Source organism: Peromyscus maniculatus, chromosome 3, assembly GCF_049852395.1.
Source record: "Peromyscus maniculatus bairdii isolate BWxNUB_F1_BW_parent chromosome 3, HU_Pman_BW_mat_3.1, whole genome shotgun sequence".
In the NCBI taxonomy this organism is placed as follows: domain Eukaryota; kingdom Metazoa; phylum Chordata; class Mammalia; order Rodentia; family Cricetidae; genus Peromyscus; species Peromyscus maniculatus.
Genome location: NC_134854.1, coordinates 79,804,897 through 79,829,748, shown reverse-complemented (window position 1 = coordinate 79,829,748; position 24,852 = coordinate 79,804,897). Strand labels below are relative to the sequence as shown.

The 24,852-nt window shown below is 42.6% G+C and overlaps 1 protein-coding gene across 5 annotated transcripts; it reads left to right on the top strand.

Moving 5' to 3' along the window:
- Window positions 1-595: 595 nt before the first annotated feature.
- On the top strand, window positions 596-24,413 carry Kbtbd2 (kelch repeat and BTB domain containing 2). Of its 5 annotated transcripts, none has more exons than XM_076566856.1 (4): window positions 596-737; window positions 12,236-12,716; window positions 20,026-20,191; window positions 21,727-24,413. In XM_076566856.1, the coding sequence occupies exons 2-4, from the start codon at window positions 12,547-12,549 to the stop codon at window positions 23,260-23,262; spliced, it is 1,872 nt and encodes a 623-aa protein (XP_076422971.1). In that variant the 5' UTR covers window positions 596-737; window positions 12,236-12,546; the 3' UTR covers window positions 23,263-24,413. The 5 variants fall into 5 exon arrangements, with proteins under 5 accessions (XP_076422971.1, XP_042129350.1, XP_076422973.1 ...); XM_042273416.2 differs by lacking the exon at window positions 596-737 and adding an exon at window positions 905-1,056; XM_076566858.1 differs by lacking the exon at window positions 596-737 and adding an exon at window positions 905-1,066.
- The last annotated feature ends 439 nt before the right edge of the window (window positions 24,414-24,852 follow it).

The window sequence follows — 24,852 nt, the reverse complement described above, 5'->3', positions numbered from 1 at the left end:
CTGAACGTGCTTTGAAAAGGCGAGGGCATTGGAGACTGGGATTAAGGAAACAGAGCCCAATCAGCAAATGGCCCACAATCTTCCTCCAACTCCAACTTCCCGGGGTGTTGTACTGTTTGGTCCCGTTGGTCCCTACTCCTGACCGAGCCTGCAAATATCTGTATCTCCGGGAGACACCTCAAGGAAGAACAACTGCAACAGCACCAAATTCCTGATGCCGCTGCAGAGAGCTTCCGGAGACGTTTGTCCCGGGCCACGCCTGAGCCCGGGCGGCTGGCAGGGGAAGGGGGATGGGGGTGGGGGGGGAACCACGATGGGGGGGGGACGGGAGGGGGAAGGCGACCCCGCTCCGCGCACGCGCCCTGGCCGCCCAGCGGTCGCCCGGGAAGCCCCGGCTCCGACGCCAGCGTCACCTCGCGCCGCCTCCGCCCTTCCTGCTTTTCCGTTTTCCTTCCCGCGCCTGCGCGGCTCCAATTGTTTTGGCTTTCCGGTGGGGCCCCAGGAAAAGGGCGCGGCGAGCCAGATGAAGGCGGGGTCCGGCCGCGGGCACCCGGGAGCCGGCGGAGCGGCTGCAGGAGCGGGCCAGGGCGCGGACGCGGGCCGGAGGCCGTGACGGCCTAACCCAGGAGGCGCGCGGAAGCGGGGGCGGGAGCGGGAGCGAGCGGCCCGGGGTCCCCGCAGCGCCACGCCCCCGCCGTGCGTGCGGCCGCGTGAGTGCAGCCCGGCGGAGCGGCGCGGTGAGCTGGGCGCCGGGAGCCCGAGGGTGGGGGGCCCGGCTGGGCGCGGGGCGGGCGGGCGGGCGGGCGGCCTTTGTGGGCCGGGGCGGCGGCGGCGGCGGCGGCTTTCAAACCCGGGCGCTTCCGCCGAGCGCGCGGTGCTTTCCGGCGCGGCCTGCGCGGGCCGCGGGGATCGGGGCGGCGTCCCGCCGAGGCAGAGCTGTTTTTGCCCCGCGCGTGTCGCGTGGTGTTCGCGAAGCGGCGGCCGACGAAGGGCGACCGAGTCCTTGCTTTTTTTCGTTTTTTCTTGGCACATCGGCAGTAACCAAGAGAGACCCGGGTTAGCACAGGTCCTGTGTCGCCCTCGGCCTACGGTGGGAAGGGGAAGCTGCCCTTTGAAACCTGTTTGCGTTAGACGGAAATCGTAAATTGGAACTCGGCTCTCAGCTTCTCCCGATGACTCTGAAGACCGCAGAGCGGACTAGGCTCTGCTGGAGTGCAGTTGTTTTGAGTTAACGTGTGCTTCCCCCTTCCCCCGGCCCCAAGCCCCTGGCCTAGTAGTAGTTTGATTCCTTTTTTTATAGCTACTTGTAGGAAAAGGAATACGTCTTCTCCGGGCTGCAGATCTCTAGAATTTCCTTGGTGGCCCCTCGGAGTTAAAACAAGAAATTAAGATAATAAAATTGAAGAGACTTTGCTTTGTGAACAGCTATATGAGCTTTGTAAAAAACGGGGGCAGACCGTGCTGGTCACGTGTTGTTTATACATGAATCTGTAAGTCTGGCTCACTGGGCAGACTCTACCGAGGAACAGCCCTATCGACAGTGTGCTCTGAAATTACATTTTCTTTCTGTGAGGCAACTAGTTAATAACGTTTGTTTGTTTTGTTATTTTTCCCCCCTCGTTTCTTTTGAGTTGTGAATTCTTTCCCAAATTTGAGTAATACAGACCAAATCTGCAGTTGAGAGAAGGCCTTCGTTTAGCTGGTCTTTGGGTAAAGCCATTTGTAATCTGAGGTCCTTTTGAAAAGTCAAGTCGGTTACTTGTTTTTCCCAATCTCTGCGACGTGGAATGTTGCTGTTCTTTCCATCTGTCTGATAACGTTTTGCCTTTCCGCTTTGCTCTTTTGTTAGTCCAGTGCTTTTTCAGATGCTTTTAGAGCAGGGCCAGAAATCTTCGAGAGAGTATGTAACTCTTGGCAACGATGACGTTTGTGTTGATGCTGCTTTGTAGTCCGTGTGTTTCCACAGTGTTATTTCCTCTTCAGATAAGTGCTGTACTTCTCCCTTTTACTTCCATAAGAGCATTACTGTAAAATCTATTGATTTTATTTACAGAGACTATAAGGAGATGAGAGAAATAAAAGGCGTCATAGTGACAAGTGTGGCTGCCATAATGAGCATTTCTTTGTATCTATGCCTTGAATATCGAATGTGTTTCCGACGTTTGTTAAATTCCTAGAAACCAGAATTCTCTCTTGAGGTAGACTGTATTACAGTGTAACCCAGGCTTGCCTTGGAATCCTGCTTAAGCCTCTTGAAACCCGGGATTTCGGACTAGCACTACCATGCCGTGTCGAATGCAGTCTTTAAAGCTAGAAGATACCTGGTTTTCCCCAGAGTTGTGAGCTGTCTCTAAAGTAGTTGGCCCACTTTCCCAGCCTCATTCCAAAGACAGTTGGGGCTGAGAGAATGATTGGCTTTGCTGTCCCGAAACGTAAATAACAATCATAGAGTCGTTTACACACCAATCTTTCCCAGTTTTGCAGAGTTTGAATAAAACAAATGCTTATGTAACTTGGAGTGTTAGGGATAGCAGGTTAGTGTCAAGCAGTCTTAGGTGTGTGAAGGGTGTTCCTGATCTGTTTGTCAGCAAATTGGAGTTCTTAGATTCTTTCATGGGAAGGAGAGATTGCCATGGAGAGTTGAAGACAGTGTATTCAGTGGGAACATCTCTTCTTTCTTTACTCCACTCATATCAATGACAATAGTGACTTGTAGTGCCTTCCACCACAGGCAGGGGCTCCAAGAACTTTACCTTTGTGGTTTACTTGTTTGTTTATTTATTTATTTTGCAACATTGGGGATGATAAACAAGCACCCTGCTTTTTATTACTGAGCTATAGCCTTGGCCCTTAGTTTGTTTTTGTGGCAGAGTCTTCCTGGGTAGCCTCAGGTCTACCTGAGCTAGCATGACTCCCCAGCCTGTTGGGGGCATGCTCAACATCAAGTTTTTAGTTTTGTTTTTCTGTAAGGAAACATTTTAGTAGTCATAGTCAGTGCTAAGGGGCTTACCCCTTGCAGCCCTATGTAAGAGTGCTTGAGTATCTAAGATGATACTTACATAACAGGCTATTAGGAATGACAAGTTAATTTCAGCACTGTTAATGTATGAAACAGCTCTTGGTTCTCATGTAGAAATTGTCTTCTGTTGTGGTTGGAGAAATTGACTTCAGAAAATGGAGTGTTAGTGGAAAAGTTTGGGTCAGTTTTGCCTTAGTCAAGCCTGCCTCCCCTTCTTGAGACACTGAGTAAAATGGAGTGGTAAAGGAGCTATAATCCCAAATGGTGTCCTGTGCTCAGTCGTTCTGTCTTAGGCTGCTGGTAACTGCTGATCATAATAGAGTTTAGGAGCTTGGTCTGATGCTTGAATTTATGTAAGTGCATATCATTAGCCTGACTGAGCTGTGTGCTCCTCTTCAGTTTGAGAAGGAAGGAACATTTGGGAACAGACTTCAAGTTTTATTAGAGTATGGGCAAGTGCTAAAATTTATCAAATTTAATAATTCCCCTCCCCCCAGCTGAGGACCAAACCCAGGGCCTTGCGCTTTCTAGGCAAGCGCTCTACCACTGAGCTAAATCCCCAACCCTAAATTTGATAAATTTTTAAAAACAAACAAACAAACAAAACAAAACAAAAAAAACAAAAAAAAATGAGCCTCTTCCTCTTACTTGTTTCTTGTTCTAACTCCAGAAACTCGTTTGTGTAGCGTTTGTCGTTTAAAGATAAAGTAGTGAGCTGGGCACGCTGGCACGCTCCTCCAGCTCTTGGGAGGCAGAGGCAGGCAGATCTCTGTGAGTTAGAGGCCAACCTGATCTACATAGTGAGTTCCAGGACAGCCAGGGCTGCATAACAAAAATAAAACAAAAAGATCAGATGTCTTTTCTAAACATTCTCAATTTTTGGTTGTTTTGGTAGCTGTAAAGGAAGCTGCTTCTGACCTATTTAGTCCTCCCAAAGGAGTGACCTCTTTCAAAGTGAGGCTTGTTCAGTGGCTGTGCCTTCCTGGCTTTGGCTTTAATTTGTACATCTTAAAAACTAACTCACTAAAATGTGATTTAGAGCTGAGCATGGTGGCTCCTGTGTGTGCTATTGGCATTGGAGAAGCTGAGGCTATGTAGAGCACTCCAGGACAGCCTGACCTAGAGTGAGACACTGTTTCAGAAATACCACAAGTTTTATCAAAGATAAAAAGAGGGAGCTGCATTTGGGATACTGTGTTTTCCAATGCTGGGATTGAAGACAGGACTTAATTGCACTTGCACCCCTTGTTTTACTTTTGACAGGCAAATAATTGTATGTATTTCTGAGATACAGTGTGAATTTGAGAGATCTGCTTTTAAATTATGTATGTAAGTCTGAATGTGGGTGTGTGCAAATGTGTGGGTGCTCTAGGATACCAGAGGCTGTTGAGATTGATGTGGGTGCTGGGAACTGCACTTAGGCCCTCACAAAAGTAACCTCTGAGCCATCTCTCCAACCCCAACCTAAAGTTTTAATGCATACATTTGGAATGATTAAATCAAGTTAATATGTCATCATCACCTTACCTACCTAGGGGGAGCGAGAGAGAAATGTTTCAGATCTCCCCTTAGCAGTTTTTAGATTTTGCTGTTTGAGACCGTCTCAACTGTAGCCCAGTGTCTTGGCTGCTCTTCCTCTTTCTCGTCTCTGGCTGTGATGAAATGCCCCAACCAAAGCCATAGGAGGCTTTATTTTGGCTCGAAGTCCATGGTGGCTGAGAAGCCACAGCAGCAGATTTTAAGTGAGCTGGCCACATTACATCCACATTCAAGAGAGAGACATTGCTAGTGCTCAGCTTCCGTCCTCTCTTGTGTCCAGTTAGGACCCCCTGCCGGAAAATGGTCTCACTCACAATTAAGATGGGACTCAATGAGTCACACGAATTAACAATCAAGATAGTCCTTACTCAGCAGGCGTGCCCCTCCGGGCACCTCTCAGATAATTAGCAGGTTTTGTACAGTAGCATTATTAATGGAATAGCTCACTGTGTAATAGACTGTAAGACTTATTTTCCTGTCCAAAATTTTGTAATGTAACAACTGTGAGGGCTGGAGACATGGCTCAGTGGTTAAGAGTGCTGGCTGCTCTTCCAGAGGTCCTGGGTTCAATTCCCAGCAACCACATGGTGACTCACAACCATTTGTAATGAGATATGATGCCCTCTTCTGGCATAAAGTTGTACATGCAACTACAAGCCTTGTTCACACTCTTTCTCCATCATTTATCTTTTGAAAACAGGGTCCTTCTTAGCTCAAGCTGGCATGGAAGTCTCTGTGAAGCCCAAGTGGCCTCAGATGTGTGATCCTCCTCTTGCAGCAGCCTTCCAAGTTTAGGGATTTCAGGGAGTCACCAAGCCTGTGCTTTCCTGCCTTTTTACACTTCGTTTTTCATCCATAACTCAGTTCATTGTTGATAGGTCTCATTTTCACATTGAATTCGTTGTTATTGTTACCACTTTGAGTGTTTCAGTCATACTTTGTTTATGTAGATTAGCAGGTAACTTTCCTCCGGCGTGGTTTGAAGCTTGCAGCCTGAAGACTTCCATTGCATACTTGGAGGATGGAGGCCTCTGCGAGTTAGACAGGCACTCCACCACTGCACTGGCTCCAGGCACTTGGACAGTTCCGACAGCAGACATAAGCCCTCTGGTACTAACCAGAGACTATGGGTGGCATGTAGAGTGACTTACTTGACAGTCTCTTACCATGGCTTCATCTAATGAGTGCTTGCATTTGATAAATCAATCAATCTCTCTCTCTCTCTCTCTCTCTCTCTCTCTCTCTCTCTCTCTCTCTCTCTCACACACACACACACACACACACACACACACACACACATACACACATATCCTCGTGCCTCAGCCTTGAGTGCTGGGCTTACAGGTGTAAAACTTGTCTTTTACACATCTGTATTTTTCAAGTGTATGTAATTATTGTTGTAATTAATAAAACAGGAAGCAATTTTAAGTAGTTTTGGACCAGGTCATTATAAGTAATAGTTGTGTTCTTTTCCTTTGTTTTGTTTTTAGACAGGGCCTCACTATGTAGACCGGGCTGGCCTCAAACTCACAGATTTGCCTCTGGGTGCTGAAATTAAAAATGAGCACTGCCACACCTGTGTTTCTGATTTTGAGACAAAATCTCTTCCTGTGTAGCCCAGACTAGCCTTAAACTTAGGATCTTCCTGCCTTGGCCTCCCAAGAGCCGATTTTCAGGTGATCACCACCATATTCAGACAGTAGGTTTTTTGTTTGGTTGATTGGGTTTTTTGTTGTGTTTTGGACATGGGGTTTTGAGCTCTGAGGCTCAGGCATTCTTCCTGCCTTGGCTGTTGGCTGGGATAACAGGTGCTTATGTGTGCCTACCTAAGTATTTTTGAATCTGTAACAGCCTTTCTCAACATGTATAAATCTGGATGTCTTCCTTTCACTTTTGGGCTTAATTTTGGACCCTTAATGAAGGGTACTCATCTAAGAGAAAAACTATATTGCCAAAGTCCACTGAACCAGGAATAGCAGTGTTGGAATAGGTAAGAGGTGTTAGATGAAATCCAGGTATGGTGGCTCATGTCTGATATCCCAGCATTCACTGAGGCTGGAGGTTTACTGTGAGTTTGAGGCTATTCTGGACTTAGTTCCAGACAGTTTGAACTACAGAAAACCCTGTCTTAAAAAACAACCACCAATACCAAAAAAATATTTCAGTTTTGAAGAGAAGTATATTAAAACAGATGCAGGTAAGGTAAGATACAGTTAACTAAAGATTATATTTAGTTCAATTTTCAATAAGTTAAGGCTGTGCTTACTCATTGTCTTTATGATCTAAAGAGAAGATACTGTAAAAAAAAAAACTGCAGGTATGTATTTTTCAGTCGGTAGCTCTTCATCCTGGAACACTGCAAAGACGCAGTAGCACTTGTATTCACAGCACTCAGGCAGCTGAGGCAAGGGTACCCTTGGGCCAGCCTAAGCCACATAGTGAGATCCAGCTCCCCACCCCACCCCACAGCTGGAGTGTTAAGAGTGCTTGCCTAGGATACAGGATGCCCTGGATTTACATAAACCAGTTGTGGCACATTCATGTAATCCCAGCACTCTAGAGGTAGAGGCAAGAAAGAGGTCCAGCCTGAGAATATGTCATGAGACCCTTTCTAAAAAACAAAGCACACACAAACAACAAAAACACACACTAACAAAAACCACTGCTAACAACAAAAGGAGATTAAAACAATGGTATGGTCAGGTTTTTTTTGTGAATAAAAGTTGTATTAAAAAACCAAGTCCATTCAATTGCATGCTGCTTTTGGGATGGAGATGTGAAGGAAGAATAATAATGTTTTGAAAGTCTATTTTTTTAAATTAGGTACTGTATTTCATTTGTTAACAAAACCCAGAATATTTTAAGTAGATACTGAATAAATTTTCCTTTCTCACTGTGAGCTGCTTTTAGTGGTGGACAAGTACTTGCTGGGTCTGCACATTTTACTTGTTCTGCAGTATTTCTTAAGGCAAAGAATAAATAAAGTACCCTATGTCTCTGTCAATAATCTGTAGTTGATCAGGGGATAGTGGCACAGGCCTGTAGTCCCACTAGTGGAGGTTGAGGCAAGAAAATTTCAACTTAGTGGCCAGCCTTGGCAATACATAGAGATCTCTCCAAAACAGAAACAAACAACCCCAATCAAAGAAAACCCAGCAAACCAATGCCCAAATTTTGAGCTTAAGCTGACCCTGTCTCACATAAAACAACCTTGGGCTGGAGTGTCAGCAGCTTAGCTTAGTTTAGCAGTGGGGAGGCCTTAGGTTTGTCCCCATGTCCCTTTAGAAAAGCTTGACAGTTACAGGAAAGCTGTAGTAGAGGGAGAATGTTCCCAGTACCAGCTGGTTCCTGTAGTTCTGTTTCATTCTCTTGCCTGCCCCTGATGGCTTTCCCTGGTTTCTAAGAGACTTAAAAAGTCAGCTGTAGTTTTGGCTGTGATTTGTAGTTAACAGTAAATGTACTTGGTGTTTGAGAACTCGAGTGGTTGGTAACTCTCAGAACCTCAAGTATAATTATTAGCACATGGTAAATACTCAAAAAACAATAGTTGAATTCGTTTTATCTAATATTAATTTATCTTCAAAGAAACTAAACAGTTTCTTTAACATTATTCAGTAAAGGATGTCAGCTTCTATTGATAAGAAGGAATATATGATATATTGTTACTGCTGTGCTGAGAATTGAGACCAGGGGCTTGAATATGCCAGGTATGCACTCTATGATTATGCTGTATCACCAGTCCTTTAATTTTAGATATAAGAGAGAATGATATGCAAAACAGGTGTTGAAAAGAGAAAAAAATGTAAGGTGTATTGTTACATGGTAGATAATGTAGGATAGTGTTTGAGACTTGCTGCTGTGATCAAATACTTGAGAAAACAGCTTAAAGGAAAAGACTTTGGTCCATCAGGGCTGGAGGATGTGGTGGCAGAGTAGTTCACATCATGGTGAGCAGGGAATAGTGAAGCAGCTCACATCACAGCAGTAACAGGAAGACCCCCAGGAATACCTCACTTCCCACAGTTGAACCGACTTTTGGATTTTGGATTTATTCATCAGTGGATTAAACCAGCCTCTAGTTCAGAGATGACCTTTTCTTTAGGAACTACCCTCACAGGCATCTCTCTTCAGTTACTTAATATAAGTGGTTCTCACTCCAGGTTCTCACTCCAATCTAGGTGAAAGTCAAAATGGGCTATCATGGTACAGGCTCAGAGTGTTGAGGGTGTCTTTCAGGTTTTTCTTATAAGAGCAAGGAATTTTGTTACAGAAAGTATTGGTGTTGGTGGGCATCTTGTTTTGTTTGTTAATCATCCTGACCTTGTATATACAGAGCTATACAGCTCAGGTGTGGAAGTCACACTTATTCATGTTGCCATTAGTAAAGATAATCTGTTCAATTATGGGATGCTGCCCTAGATTTCTTGAGAGTTTTAATATAGTATATAGTAATATGTATCACATTACCTCTATAAAATATATAACTTCAAATTCTAGAATATATCTCATCCTAAGAATTTTGAATAAGGGGTTGTGGATGTATGTTAAGATTGCAATTTTTAGCTGGGCGTTGGTGGCGCACGCCTTTAATCCCAGCACTCGGGAGGCAGAGGCAGGCGGATCTTTGTGAGTTTGAGGCCAGCCTGGGCTACCAAGTGAGCTCCAGGAGAGGCGCAAAGCTACACAGAGAAACCCTGTTTCGAAAAACCACAAAAAAAAAAAAGATTGCAATTTTTTTTCAAACCATCTTTAACATGGAGCCTTGCATTATATTTGCTAGCAGCCAGTGATCTTCGGTATTAATAACCTCAGAGACTGTAGGGTAGAACTTAGATTTATGATGTAACTTTCAGATCTAAAAGGAAGACAGAACCTTAAGTGACCCAGTCACTTTGCCTTTACACCTGTTTTAGTTACTTCCGTAGTTAACTTGCTGGACACCTGACTGTGTCCTTGGCAGTTCCAGGAGTTGTGTGGTGTGGCCAGAAGATACATTGTGAGCTCTTTGGCATCCTGAATGATTGACACTTTGAGGAAAAAGCAGTGGTTCCAGTGATGATTATGCATACAGATTTTATGTTAAAATTACTTCTCTTTCTGATTTTGGAGTTTGTGGTTATCTAATTTAAAATCGAGGCAGTTTGGGAGTTAGTTTATGGGTAGCCACCTGTTTGGATTTCCCTCTTCATTTTCTGGTTTATAATTCCTTTAACACCTCATGTTAGAAATACTGAGTTTCGAATATTTTTAAACTTTAACTCATTTGAATTTTTGCTTGTTTTTAAATTTTATTATTGCCTGTTTTACATGTATGAGTGTTTTGCCTACATGTATGTTATGCCATGTATATGCAGTGCTGAAGGAGGCCAGAAGAGGGCCCCAGTCCCCTGGAACTAGAGTTACAGAAGGTTTGTGACCTGCCATGTGGGCTCTAAGAACTGAACCCTGGTCCTGAAAGAGCAGCCAGTGCTCTTAACCACTGAGCTATCACTCTAGCTCCAGTTTTGGTCTTTTATTAAGTGAATGTTATGTAGTAGAATATAGATAGGGTTTTCCCCCATTGAGTGGCGTTACTGTTTCTTGATGTAACAGAATGCATGGATAAAAGCAGTTTAAGGAAGGGTTTATTTTGGCTACAGTTTGTCAAGAGTTGACAGTTGTTGTGGTTTTCCTTCTTCCTTGGGGACCATTGGCCATTGGTCCAGGAGGGAGCAGAAGTGGGGAACAGGGATTGGAAGGCTGTGGATACGATGGAGATAGCTCTCCTGGAGACGACTTCAGTGAGACAACTCAACTTTATTTCAGACCCTAGGTAAAATATAGGATTGGGAAGATTGGGGACAAACCCTAATTTGCAGTTAGTGGCACGCTCCTATCCTAGCTAATCATAGAATTAGTGGGAGCACGGCCCTATCAAAATGGCTAGAGCATTAACCTAATTTTCATGTGGGCATCAGGGGAAGAGCATTTGCAGGGAGCTATGTCAGGGGTCATCCTTGAGATATGTCAGGTATCCAGGCCTAGAGACATCCTACAAAGGTGTCCTAGAGAGCAGGAAGTCTTGCTGGGGAGAGAGTCCTTCATGTTGCCGAGCTTGGAGAAAGATGCCAGGCCATGGTAGACTGTGACCTCTGATGAGCAGGGCCTCCCAGCAGTTGTCATATCACCCCACAGTCAGGGAGCAGCAAGTAGTGAGTGCTGCTGCCCAGGACTTCTCCTTTCTATTCAGTGTGGGACCCCAGAGCATTGCGTGTGCCATCATCTATCCTCCTTTCAACAACTGTCTTTTCACTTTAACTGACCTAGAAACTCCTTCAGAAACACTCCCAGAGATTTGTTTTCATGGTGATTCTAAGTCTTGTAAGATGACAGTCAAGATTGGCCATCATTAGTGATTGCCTAGCTGTTCCAATATTATTTGTTGCAATAATGGAGTCTTCTTCTTTTCTTGTTTGGTTGATTGGTTTTGTTTTTCAAGACAGGGTTTCTCTGTGTATCCTTGGCTGTTCTGGAATTTTCTTTGTAGACCAGGCTGGCCTCGAACTCAGAGAACTGCCTGCCTCTGCCTCCCAAGTGCTTGAGATTAAAGGCATGGGCCACCACCACTTGGCTAGCCAGTTGTCTTAATTTCTTTCTTTCTTTCTTTTTTTTTTTTTTTTGATTTTTCGAGACAGGGTTTCTCTGTGTAGCTTTGCACCTTTCCTGGGACTCACTTGGTAGCCCAGGCTGGCCTCGAACTCACAGAGATCCTCCTGCCTCTGCCTCCCGAGTGCTGGGATTAAAGGCATGCGCTACCACCGCCCGGCTCAGTCGTCTTAATTTCAAATCCCATGTTGATCGTGTTTAATTTCTTATGTGTATTTGGGTTTATTGGTGGTTTATAATGCATCTTAATGTGATAAAGTCTTTAGGAGAAACTTGTCTTTCTTCATTCAAATATTCTGACAACTTAAGTCCACACATTAATTTGGAAAACATTGTAATTTGTATAGTATTGGTGTTTTTCTGTGCAGCAATAAGTTATTCTCACTCAAACATTTCTGAGAAAGGACACACTGCAAAGAGATAAATTACACATACTTCTCGCATATAGTTCAGAAAAGATGTGGCCAGGTGGAGGAGTGCTTACCTGGTATGTTGTAAGGCCCTGGGCTCTGGCCCTAGCTCCTCAAAACAACCAAGGCGTATTTGATACCTACGTGTACAGACACACATACATTAGCATTTCTTAGACTTTAGAAATGAATCATTTTGAATTTAGTTGCTGTGTAGTCCTTGTGAGTGTACCAATATGTCCGAAGAGTGACAGCCACCAGAAAAGAGGGCGGCTGTCTGAGTTTTGTTTCTCCCTTCAATCACAGTTCTGTGTTGCTGGTAAATAACTAGATCTGGCTTTTGCAATTTAAATTCTTTAAAGAACCTTAAAATCAGCTGTTTATTCATGTGCTTATTGTCTTGGATGTTTATTTCTTGTATGGGAGGCAAAAAATTTTAAAGTACACCTGTTAGTTTTCTGCAGCCTAGTAATTTTAAGTGTTATAGACTTGAACAATTGATTTTCCTTCTAAAGTTGATTGAAACTTCATATAAATGTAGTATGTATTAAAGGCTGTTGATTTAAACATTGTATTTTAAAGGCTTGATCTACATAGTCTAACTGAACTTTTCTCTTTTTAGTTCTGCAGAAAACCTACTGAACATAAGATGTTGCAACAAAATCTACCTCCTGAATTTTTCCCATTTATTCATGAGCTGCATAGTTGCAGATTTGAGCAGGATGTCTGGAGAATCTGTTGAAAAACTCTAGCACAGGATGACCTAGCAAAGACTGTCCGCCTGTAACAAGATACTCCACGATTGTGTCAGTTCTCGTTCTGAATGCTACAGATAACAGCAAGTGGACTCCTTTATTTCTGAAGTATTCATTTGACCTTCCATCAAGACGGACTTTTCTAATCTGTTCTGGGAGATATTAATGGAATACAGTCATGTCCACTCAAGAGGAAAGGCAGATCAATACCGAATATGCTGTGTCCTTATTGGAACAGTTGAAATTGTTTTACGAACAGCAGTTGTTTACTGACATAGTGTTAATTGTTGAGGGCACTGAATTCCCTTGTCATAAGATGGTTCTTGCAACATGTAGCTCCTATTTCAGGTAAGTGCTTGATCTTGTTTAGTTTGTAATAACAGTGTTATTTCCATTTCTTTATTGCACTGTGTCAGTGCGGGTGTGGGTGGGTATGCCAGAGCGTGTGGTGGAGATCGGACGGAAGCTTCCTTGCCAGATTTGGTTCTCTTCTTCCACCTTTATGTGGGTTTCTGAGAACGGAACTCAAGTCACCAGGCCTGCCCAGCAAGCACGCTAGCCCACTGAGTCACCTCACTGGCATGATGGTCTATCAATAGGAATTCTTTTCAGTGGTAAAAGTTTGTGTGTGTGTGGTTTGTTTGTTTGTTTTTTCTTTTTTCTTAAGACAAAGTCTTACTGTGTAGTTTTGGCTATCCTTGAACTCACTATGTGGACCAGGTTGGCCTCACAGAGCTCTGTCTGCCTCTGCACCCTGAGTGTTTTTATTCAGTACTTGTCAGAGCATTTCCTTATGTGTAAGGGACAGATGAAGTTTTCACAAAAGTATCAAATACATTGAAATTGACTGAAGTTTTACTTTGGGTGTGACATAAACTTTAGAATACTGGTTTTTTTTTCCTTCCAAAAAAAAAAAAAAAGTAAATGAGATACTTACTCATATTTTTTTTAATAGTGCATTTAGAAAATCATGGTTTATAAACTGAAGAGTTATGCAACAGACTTAAATAATTTTTAGGGCATAATTGATGCTGTTTAGATACTAGCTTAAACAATACCAACAGCAGAAATAGGTTCCACCTTAAGGGGAAAAACTTGGTTACTATTGTGCTCTTCCTCAGCCTTCCAGACTCCATGCAGTGTTGGTGCTCTGTGTCTCAGAACTTGGAAGTTTATTTAGTTATGCTCATTAGAAATAATAAAACTTTTATTTTCCTTTTTAGAGGAGAAAGGCTTATTATAGCTCACAATTCTGGGTTACAGTCCATCATAGACAAATAATAAGATGTTAAACTTTCAGGATGTTTCTTATCTTTATGGTTCTTAAGAATAGGAGCTAAAAGGTAAAGAAATTGCTTTTTGCTCTCATCTTTAAGGTGAGTTTTACTCAGTATATGAAAAGAGACGGGATGAGTAAGATAAATTAAATGTGGAAAAAGCGTATTCCTGCTACAAAAAATTGGTTCTGCTGCCTGTTTGTGGCAGCTGTAGGCAAGGCAGACTAAATTGACTTTGAAGATTGGTTTACATAAAAGTGAAGAGATGGCACATTCTGCAGCATCACCAAGCCAGGGCCCAAATGCCAGTTGGCTGTGCAGTGCCAGCCACTTGGTTTCAGTTTACATTGTGGGTTTTCATGCTGTTTCAGACACTGATTTTCCTCTCTGTTACAAAGCCTGTTTGCAGTAATCAGGTGCTTTTTACAAATGGAGGTTACTGAATTTTTGGTGGTTCTCAAGTTTAGAAGCTAAGTCACCAGGCCTGCCCAGCAAGCACCATAACCCACTGCGCCATCTTGCTGGAATGACGTTCTGTCAGTAGGAATTCTTGTCAGTGGTGAAGGTTTGGTTTGGTTTTCTTAAGACAGTCTTACTCTGTAGCTTTGGCTGTTCTTGAACTCACTATGTGGACCAGCAAGATGACTCAGCAATTCAGTCCTGGGACCCACAAAGTGAAGGGACAGAACCAGCCCCTCCAGGTTATATGCTGAATCCCACACATGAACTGTTGTACGTGTACACACACACACACACACACACACACACACACACACACACACACACTACATGTTATTAAAATTTACAGGTTATTTTTACAACTACAAAATTAATGAAGAAAAATGAAGCCATAACACAGAAAATATTAATAGAATTTCTCTTGCATAGTTTTTACTTTTTTTAATAATGCATTTAGAAAATCATGGTTGTTTATAAACTGAAGAGTTATGCAACAGACTCATAATAATAATTAAGAATAAGAGCAGTGGTCTTCATTTTTGTTTTTCAGACCCACTGTCTTAGCTGGCAGTAGAAATTCAGGGTTTTAGGTTCGGTGAATGGATACCTGAGTTCATAAGCTCCCTCTTCTTATGACTTAATTGCAAATTGATTGGCTATTATTGGAAAGAGTTTATGCTTTTGTTAAAGGTTGACATCTGCAGAGTCATAGAGCTGCTGTTTTGTTGCTCAAACTGGTCTCTGTTTTGTGAACTTGTATGATTCTCCTGCTTCAGCGTTATTAATAAATAGAGTAGGTTATGTAGTGTTAGTTACTTTAGCAGTCATCTGGTATAGTATTAAAACTATGGAATGCCTTTAATCCCAGCACTTGGGAGGCAGAGGCAGGCAGATCTATGTGAGTTTGAGGCCAGCCTGGTCTAAAGATTGAGCTCCAAGACTGCCAAGGATAAACAGAGAAACACATCCCCCCCCATAAGAAAAAAAAACTGTGCAAGAGAAATTCTATTAATTTTTTCTGTGTTAACGGCTTCATTTTTTTCTTCATTAAGTTTGTGGTTGTAGCAATAACATATTATGTAATTTTTTAATTTTTTTAAATATGTGTGTTAGTGTTTTTGCCTGCATGTATGTCTATGAGGGTGTCGGATCCCCTGGAATTAGAGTTACAGACAGTTGTGAGCTGTCATGTGGGTGCTGGGAATTGAACCCCGGGTCCTCTGGGAAAGCTGTCAGTGTTCTTAACCACTGAGCTATCTCTCCAGCCCCCAATGTTATGTAAATTTTAGTCACATTTGTTTATTGTGTGTGCATGTGCAACAGTTCAGAATACAGCCTGGAGAGGTTGGTTCAGTTCTTTCTCTTGGGGGTTCCAATTATTGAACTTCAGACTACTTATATTTATTGAGTACATAGAATAGTCCAGTACGTGTGTATAATTAAAGCTTTATATCAGTAAGGTCTTGTGTTTGGACTAGATTTATAGCCACAAGAAGAAAACATACTAATTTTTTCCCTTATGTGTCTTTTCTTTGTACTGAGTAGATTATGGTCTATCCCTTAATAATGTATCTTTCTCAAGTATTCTTAGTTGGATCCTGCCTTCAGAATTCAAGGTTGTTACTCCACAACTAATTGTGCTTTTTTGTTTTTATGTGTGGTATATGTTCATTGTGTGTAGAGGAGTACACGTGTGTATAGGTCAGGGCACAAACCTCCCGTGTCTCCTGTTTGGTACCACATAAGCCAGCCTTGCTGGGGAGTCTCCCTCTCATTGTAGAGAACTGAGCTCACAGATGCAACCGGGCCTGACTTTAAGTGGATTCTGGGAATTTGAACTAAGATCCTCGGTATTTGGGCAGCAAGCATTTTACCTGTTAGCCATCTCTCCAGTCCCCAAATTCTGCCTTTAAAGTAGTTGTCTTTTTCCTCTGCAGTTTGTTACCAAATATTAACTGTATCTTGGTAACGCTGACTGATTATTTTATACTCAAAATGATGGAGTTACTACTTGAGAATTACTCAGCATTTCAGCCGCTTCATCAGCTGGTACTTCAGCTCGCTACATCATTATGTAATTCATTGTTTTTTCTTTAAAAAAAAAAAAAAGCCAGTTTAAAACTTAGACAAGGGGCTAGTAATATGGCTCAGTGGGTAAGGGTATGTGCCACCAGGCCAACACCTGAGTTAGATTCTCCAGAACCAACATGGTGGAAGGAGAAAACTGGCTCCCACACGTCTTTTGACCTACACATACTGGCCATGGCACATACCCCCCCCCCACACACAGTCAGTCAATGAATGTAAGTGTTTAGAATGGCCATGGTCACGTTGACTAGGCTTCTGCTATTTTTGGTGTTGAGGAAGCAGTTACTTTACAGAAGTTGAGTGTCTGGTGACAGTATCACATAACTGTCCTCACTGTCAGCTCTATAGTTCCTCGTGCCTTGCTTCATGCCCCTTTCCAAATTACTGTCTTCTACTTGCGTGAGTGTAAAAACCACTTAGGTTGCACTTCTATTCAAGAGTTCTTGCAGTTCTTTTTCAGGTTTGAGGGTTTTGAGTGAGTATGATTTCTCTCCCCTGCCGACAGACGGATGGACAGACAGACAGGTGAAGCTGGTAGCAATAGATGTTCTGGGTGTCTTTTCTAAGAACACTCTGCTGACTCAGTCATGTTTATTTGTGTTCATCCTTTAGCTTTAGATGGACTTATGGAGCTACCCTGGTTGACATTTTGGGTGCCTGTGTTCCCTCCCTGCCTGGCTGGACTTTTGCATCTGCCGCCCTCACTGCTCATTTTGTGCTGTATTAGGAAGCACTGGTAACTTCAGTTCCTTTTGCAGTGTCTCTTTTTGAGGATGGAGCAGGAAGTGCTATTCTAGCTTATAGGCCAGAGTCATCATGAAGATAGGCCAAGATAAGGGGCCCGAGACAGAAACTGAAGCAGAGGCCAAAGGCAGGCTTCCTCTTGACTTCATAGCTGTTGCTTGGTTCTTAGAACTTAGCTAGCCCAGCTGTGAACCCACAAGTCCTGGGAGTACAGGTGCCAGCTACTGTGCCTGGCCACAGGTGTATTTATTATTGTTTATTATTATTATTATTATTATTATTTTGTGTTTTATAGTTACTGAAGATTAAGCCCAGGGTTTAAGACATAGGCAAGACAAGGGTTTTCCCACCGAGGTATACTGACCCTTTTAAAAATTTTGAGTTTAGGCTGGCTTTGAACTTGTAGTTCTCTGGCTCTAGCCTCAGCCTCCTGGGTAGCCGCCCCCATAGTTTGATAGCCACACTTCTGTACTGAGTGGTGTTGCATACATCTTGTGGTTCTTGTTTTTCTCAGGAATCTTTCAAGCACTCCTGTCCCCTCCAAACTGAGTTCTACTTCAGTGTTGTGTGTGTTTTCTAAACTGGGATTCTTAGGTACGGTTTTCTTATGGGGGGCTAGGGAGGGGTGGTCTTCCTTCCTTATGTAACGGGCCATTTTGTAGCTGAGTCCATGGTTCCTGCATTAATGCCTAATCTCCAGCTTTCCTCTATTGTTGCATTCTTTCCTGGGGATTATATTATTTCCTTTTGACTCAGCTGGTCTTCACATATGCACAGTTTAACTCACCTTTTTGCAATGGTGAACTTTCCTTCTTGGCTTTACAATTTGTTAATGATTAATATTTTTTCCAGGTATTTTATTGAAAGTAAACAAGTAGCTTTGACTCTTATCTGCTTTCTGCAGTATCCTATTCTGTGTTCAGAAAATAACTAGGCTTTATCAGCCTTTTGTGATGGTTTTGGTATTCATTCCTGGCATACTCTAGCTCTAGCTAGATGCTTGCTCTGGTTTCATAGCCTCTTACCTAGTTTTCAGCTATTATCTCTTGAGCCCTGTCCATGTATAGAGTATTCATTTTAGGGAAGAATTCATCATGGTTAATCTAAGTCCAAACAGTCAGTCTCCTTCACTGTCTGCAAGATTACTCAGATGACTGAGACAGCAGGGGAGACTGGAATAGAGCCTAAGGCCTCATGTGTGTTACATGTAGTGCTCTACTACTGAGCTCCCTCCAGCCCTGCCCATTTAAAGGACTGTGACCTGCTACTCATCTTTTCAGTTTGTGTTCCCTTAGATTGCGTGACCTTTATTTAGTTATGCCCCTGAGCAGCTGTGTCCCATCCTAAGTTACCCAAATTGAATGCCTTCCTCATCTCTGAGGGACTCAAGCTAGTGACTGTTTTGGGACTCACTCTTTTATGTCACTGCATACAGAGGCTTTTTTTTTTTCTTGTGTATGCAGTAATATTCTTCCAGTTAAGGATTCTAATAGGTGAGCCAACAAGGTGGCTCAGCATTTGCGGGAAAGCCTGACAACTTGAGTTAGTCTCTCGGGTTCTCCAGGGTGGAGAACTGGCAGAATGGACTCCCTCCCCGCAGCTGTTCTCTGACCTCACACATGTACTGTGGCCTGAGCCCTCTCCTACACACTGTAGACATGCACAATAAAGAGAAGTAACAAAATTCTTTTTAAGTAGGCTTTTAAAAGTTGCAGTCTGAGGGCTGGAGAGATGGCTCAGGGGTTAAGAGCAGTGGCTGCTCTTCAGAGGTCAATTCCTAGCAACCACATGGTGGCTCACAACCATCTGTAGTGAGATCTGGTGCCCTCTTCTGGCCTGCCTGCATACATGGAGGTAGAACACTTGTATACATAATAAATAAATCTTTAAAAAAAAAATTTGTGGTCTGAGCCTGGTGTTTAATCCCAAGAGGCAGGCAGATCTCTTTGTGTTCAGCAGTCTAGTCTACATAGTGAGTTCCAGGACAGCCAGAGGTACAGTGAGACTCTGTCTCAGAAGAGTTGGGGTCTGTATTCCCACAATGTCAGTAGTCTTTCCAGCATAGTTTCCTGCATAATTTTTGTAAGAGCTGCATGTTTTTTTTTTTTTTAAGGAAATTCTTTAGTGGTTGTAAGCTGTTTAATGTGGAATTTATATAGCATAAAATCCACCCATTTTTAAGTCTGCAGTCAGCACTCTGCAAGTTTTACCACATATTCAGCTGCAAATAGAAAATATTCTAAGAAAGAAAGCCTTACAGTTTAGCAGCCACTCAGATGTATTTACATTGTTTGAGGTGTGACAAGTAGCCTATGAAGGGCTAGGTGACGGTGCAGTTCAGTGCAGATAGAGTTCTGTGCGGATAGTGTGTGCCTTCCATGCAGGAAGTGTCCTGAATTTGATCCCCAGTGCTACATGAGCCAGGTGTGGTAGTGCATGTCTATACTCTAAGCACTGGAGGGAGAGGCAGGAGAGTCAGAAGTTCAAGGCCAGCCTAGATAGGCAGATTGATGGGTAGATACACATCTTTTTTTATTATTTATATGTTTATATGTTTTAGACAAATATGCCTTGTTTTAAAAAGGGACTTGTATCTTTGTTTTTGTGTGCTGAGGGTATTCAGGAGCCATTTTACTTGGATTCATTTTCATAGTCTAAACATTTCTATTACCTTGTGTTCATTGTGACATAGTCACCTCACAGCCCCTGTACAGCTCTAGTGAACCACCAGTCAGTCAGCTTTCTGTCTTTGTATGTTTGGCAGTGTGGGGACACTTCATGTAAATGAACTCATGTCTTTTGTATCTGGCTTCTTCACCAAGCATGTTTTTGAGGTTCATTTATTTATCAGTACTTCTGTTTTATTGCTGAATAGTATCCCATTGTGTGACTGTGAGGAATAAATTAATTTTGATGGCCCCCCTCAGAATGGCGTAGTGGTTATTGTCTGCCTCGTCTTCAGCCCTGGGTTTTACATGATTTCCTCATTGTCTTTGAAAGTCTTCTCTATAAGTAACTTCCCGGAATAAACATCCTATGTTACCTGGCTTGTTTTGTTTTATTAAGCTTGTTTTCTGTGTCTCCTGAAGGGCCATGTTCATGAGTGGACTAAGTGAAAGCAAGCAGACACATGTGCACCTGAGGAACGTGGATGCTGCCGCCCTGCAGATGATAATAACCTATGCATACACGGGGACCTTGGCAGTCAACGACAGCACTGTGGAGCAGCTCTATGAAACCGCTTGCTTCCTACAGGTAAAGCAGGCCTTTGACCTGCTCTTGAAGTGGGGCTTGTTTTGTCAGCAAACAGTATTTCCTTGTGATTTCTTTAAGTTTCTTTTTATGTGCATTGGTGTTTTGCTTGCATGTTTATATGTATGTGTGAGGTGACAGATCCCCTGGAACTGGAGTTACAGACTGTGAACTGCCACATGGATACTGAGAATTGAACTTGGGTCCTCTGGAAGAGCAGCCAGTGCTCATAACCAGTCATCTTCCCAGCCCCTCATTCATGATATCTTGATCTGTACAATTTTAATGCTGATTTTATATGGGTCAGATTTTCTGGTTATAAAATGTAAAATGAAAAAAATAGGATTTTCTCAGTTGGTAAGCAGTTTTATGACAGGAATGTAATTAAAAAGGAAGAATGAGTGACAGGAACAGCCATATTGGTATAGAAACACTAAATTTTTTCCCCATTTGTTCAGGGCTAACACTGTATTAAACATAAGGTCTTCTATGTGTGGTTTCAAAAAGAGAACCTAATAAATTAAAAGTAAGTAAGCTGGGTGTGATGGTACACACCTGTAAGCAGTACTGGGAAGGCTGAGGCAGGAAAATTGAAAATTCCAGGGTACCCAAGCTCTGCATATACAGTGAGACCTGTCTTGAAAGAGAGACAGAGACTAATTTTCACACTGGTTTCATAGCTTGCCTAATGCACTTCAGAATTTAGATTTCAAGTTAAGTATTGGTTGAAGTTAAAAGAGCGTTTACAGTGTTTAAAGCTTAATTTCATTAATGTTTGATGGAACTCTCACAGACAAATTTAGATTGTTATGGAAGATTGATGTTAGCAATGGTTGTGGACTGTATTGAACTATTAAGTAGTTAAGTAAAATTGATGATTGATGTGTTTTAGTATGATTAACTGTTCTGTATTTCTCAGACTCCCTCTTCAGATTTTAATAAGAATATGGGTATTCCCATCACCTCTTTCCCTGCCATGGAATAACACCTTGTACTTGGGAAACTGGTGTTTTCAGCCAGGTGTGGTGGTCCCATGCTGCAATCTCAGCAGCTGGGAGGTGGAGAGAAGGGCTGCTTGTTTGAGGGCAAGGCTAGCTCCGTGTAGCAAGCCCTTATCTCCAAAAACAAACAAAAGAAACAAAGTTTCTGCCAAGGGAGAACTTTGAGATCTCAGGGGCCAGCATTAAACAGGCATTTAGATCATTTAAATAGCTCCTTAAATCTGAGATTACGACATGTGTCACTCACAGCAGCCTGAATAAGAGAGGTAAATAGGCCACTGGGCAAGAGGAAATGGAAACTGTAGTCTAGAAGTCTAATGTTATTGTTGCAGGAAACTGTCTCTTACCCAAACACATAGATCTGGAGGTAAAACTTGACAGTATGAGGGAGTCTGCTATGGGAAAGCTATATCTTCCATAAAAGTAAACTGGAAGGATGTGAGTATAGCTCTCAGGTAGGGGTACTGGATTCAAAGTCTCAGCATTTTTTATAACTATTTCCTATTTATCATCCCTTCCCCACCTCCCTTATTTTAGGTAGAAGATGTGTTACAGCGTTGTCGAGAGTATTTAATTAAAAAAATTAATGCAGAGAACTGTGTTCGGTTGCTGAGTTTTGCTGATCTCTTCAGTTGTGAAGAATTAAAGCAAAGTGCTAAAAGAATGGTGGAGCACAAGTTCACCGCTGTGTACCACCAGGAAGCATTCATGCAACTGTCCCACGATCTACTGATTGACATTCTCAGTAGTGACAACTTAAATGTAGAAAAGGAAGAAACAGTTCGCGAAGCTGCAATGCTGTGGCTAGAGTATAACACAGAGTCACGATCCCAGTATTTGTCTTCGGTTCTTAGCCAAATCAGAATTGATGCACTTTCAGAAGTCACACAGAGAGCTTGGTTCCAAGGTCTCCCACCCAACGATAAGTCTGTTGTGGTTCAAGGTCTTTATAAGTCCATGCCCAAGTTTTTCAAACCAAGGCTTGGGATGACAAAGGAGGAGATGATGATTTTCATCGAAGCATCATCAGAAAACCCTTGTAGTCTTTACTCTTCTGTCTGTTATAGCCCCCAGGCAGAAAAAGTTTACAAGTTATGTAGCCCGCCAGCTGATTTGCATAAGGTTGGGACAGTTGTAACCCCTGATAATGATATTTACATAGCAGGGGGCCAAGTGCCCCTGAAAAACACAAAATCAAATCACAGTAAGACAAGCAAACTGCAGACCGCCTTCAGAACTGTGAATTGCTTTTACTGGTTTGATGCACAACAAAATACCTGGTTTCCAAAGACGCCAATGCTCTTCGTCCGTGTGAAGCCATCTTTGGTTTGCTGTGAAGGCTACATCTATGCAATTGGAGGAGACAGTGTTGGTGGAGAACTTAATCGGAGGACTGTAGAGAGATACGACACGGAGAAGGATGAGTGGACAATGGTGAGCCCTCTACCTTGTGCTTGGCAGTGGAGTGCGGCCGTTGTGGTTCATGACTGCATTTATGTGATGACATTAAACCTCATGTACTGTTACTTTCCGAGATCTGACTCGTGGGTAGAAATGGCCATGAGGCAGACTAGCAGATCTTTTGCTTCAGCTGCAGCTTTTGGCGATAAAATTTTCTATATTGGAGGGTTGCATATTGCTACCAATTCTGGCATAAGGCTTCCCTCTGGCACTGTAGATGGGTCTTCAGTAACTGTGGAAATTTATGATGTGAATAAAAATGAATGGAAAATGGCAGCCAACATCCCCGCTAAAAGGTACTCTGATCCCTGTGTTAGAGCTGTTGTGATCTCAAATTCTCTTTGTGTGTTTATGCGAGAAACCCACTTAAATGAACGCGCTAAATACGTCACCTACCAGTATGATTTGGAACTTGATCGGTGGTCTCTGCGGCAGCACATATCTGAACGTGTGCTGTGGGACCTGGGGAAAGACTTTCGATGCACTGTGGGGAAACTTTATCCATCTTGTCTTGAAGAATCTCCATGGAAGCCACCAACTTACCTTTTTTCACCAGATGGAACAGAGGAGTTTGAACTGGATGGAGAAATGGTTGCACTTCCCCCTGTATAGGGGGGTGAGGGAGTGCACGTGCAGGACTTGTGGTGTCCTTTGTTAAACCAGAGGATACAAAAGGACTGAGTATGAGTACATAAACAAATCTATCTTTGATACATTTTATTTTTATGGCCTACTTAATATTTGCATCAGTATAATATATATCAGTGTGTCAGACAGAAAGATATGCTTCTGTAATATGAAATAGGTTATTTGATAATTGAGAAACTTTTATGTGTATCATGTGAACATAAGAGTCTGGATTATCTAACATTGTTAGCCCTGTGTATGTACAGTCCAGAACTTCACTTTTAAAAGTTACTTCCTGTTCCTAGTGTGGTATACCAAAATTGTGCTGAGATTATTTTAGTATATGTATTGAATTCCCGTACTTCTAAAGTCCTGGAATATAGTTTTTCTAGCATAATTCAGCTGCACTTAACACTAATGTTCATGTCAGTATAGAAATGTCTTTGAAATCCTATACTATTGTTGAAGAAGATCTCCTATGTGTCTCCGGTGTTACACAGGGAAAGCTGTGACTGCAGGATCAGTCTCACTATCTACTAGGTGCATGTCTTCCCTTCCCACTGACTTACACTTGTCTATCTAGAATACAGGTTGTCCAGTCAGCTGGTCACTTACCAGGTGTGGACTTAAGTTGCTGGGCTTGCAAATGAATTGCTAGTCCCTCATTGTGCGGGTCTATGTGGAGCTTTAACCCGTAAATGTCTCCACTTTCTATATTACATTAACGTTGGCTCATGCATATAACCACCTGCTGCTGATGTAGTTCCCCATCTTCAAAGATTTAGAGTGGATTAACCAGGTCATTACATCTTAATTTAATAACGAGCATTACTGTAGAGTGATTGTGTGTAGGTATCTATTAGGTGTGTTTTTTAACCTGATGTGTGTATGTTTGGGGGTGTAGGGGTAGGAAGGTGGGCCGTGCAGGAATCGCCTGCACTGACTGTGCAGGAGAGCAGACACTAGCCCTGCTCTGGCATTAATCCCAGGAACCACTAGCAGCTGTGGGGCACCACCAATGCAACGTGAGCACAGGTGCCTCATGACAAACATTGCTGGCATGTTCAACTGCATAATGCTCTGGCACTGTATTTTGAATGACATTAATTTATTAAATAAATTGTATATAATCAGTATCTGGCTTGGGTTTTTTCCTTCTCGATGGGAATGCTCTAGCTGTGCTTTCAGTTGAGGTTTGCCGGGCCCCTGGTAGACGGTGTCTTGAAAATCTGTGTGAGATACACACAGAGACTGGTCCCCTTTCACTGCTCTTTCACTTTCTCAGTCCCCGTCTCCAGCCTCAGTTTGGGTTTGAAAATACTAACTGGAGAATTGTAGAAATGAACAGTCCGTAAGTTTAAAATTGGTGCAGAGTAAGCTGCATGTTTGCGTTGAATAAGATACATAACTGTTCGCCACTTAATAACCAACTCAGCTCAGCGTCACTGTGGCTGAAGGTGCCACGTTTACACGTAATTTACACCGTCATAATTGCTAATCTTCTGGGTTCTAATTTATGAAATAAGCTTTTATTTTTTATTTTATTTTTTTCCGAGACAGGGTTTCTTTGTGTAG

What these genes read in the sequence shown, in the direction of transcription:
- Kbtbd2 (XM_076566856.1), top strand. Translation starts at nt 12,547, where the DNA reads ATGTCCACTCAAGAGGAAAGGCAGATCAATACCGAATATGCTGTGTCC. An exon ending in ACATGTAGCTCCTATTTCAG is followed by an intron (nt 12,717 to 20,025) that starts GTAAGTGCTTGA and finishes TGTCTCCTGAAG; the next exon opens with GGCCATGTTCATGAGTGGAC. An exon ending in AAACCGCTTGCTTCCTACAG is followed by an intron (nt 20,192 to 21,726) that starts GTAAAGCAGGCC and finishes CCCTTATTTTAG; the next exon opens with GTAGAAGATGTGTTACAGCG.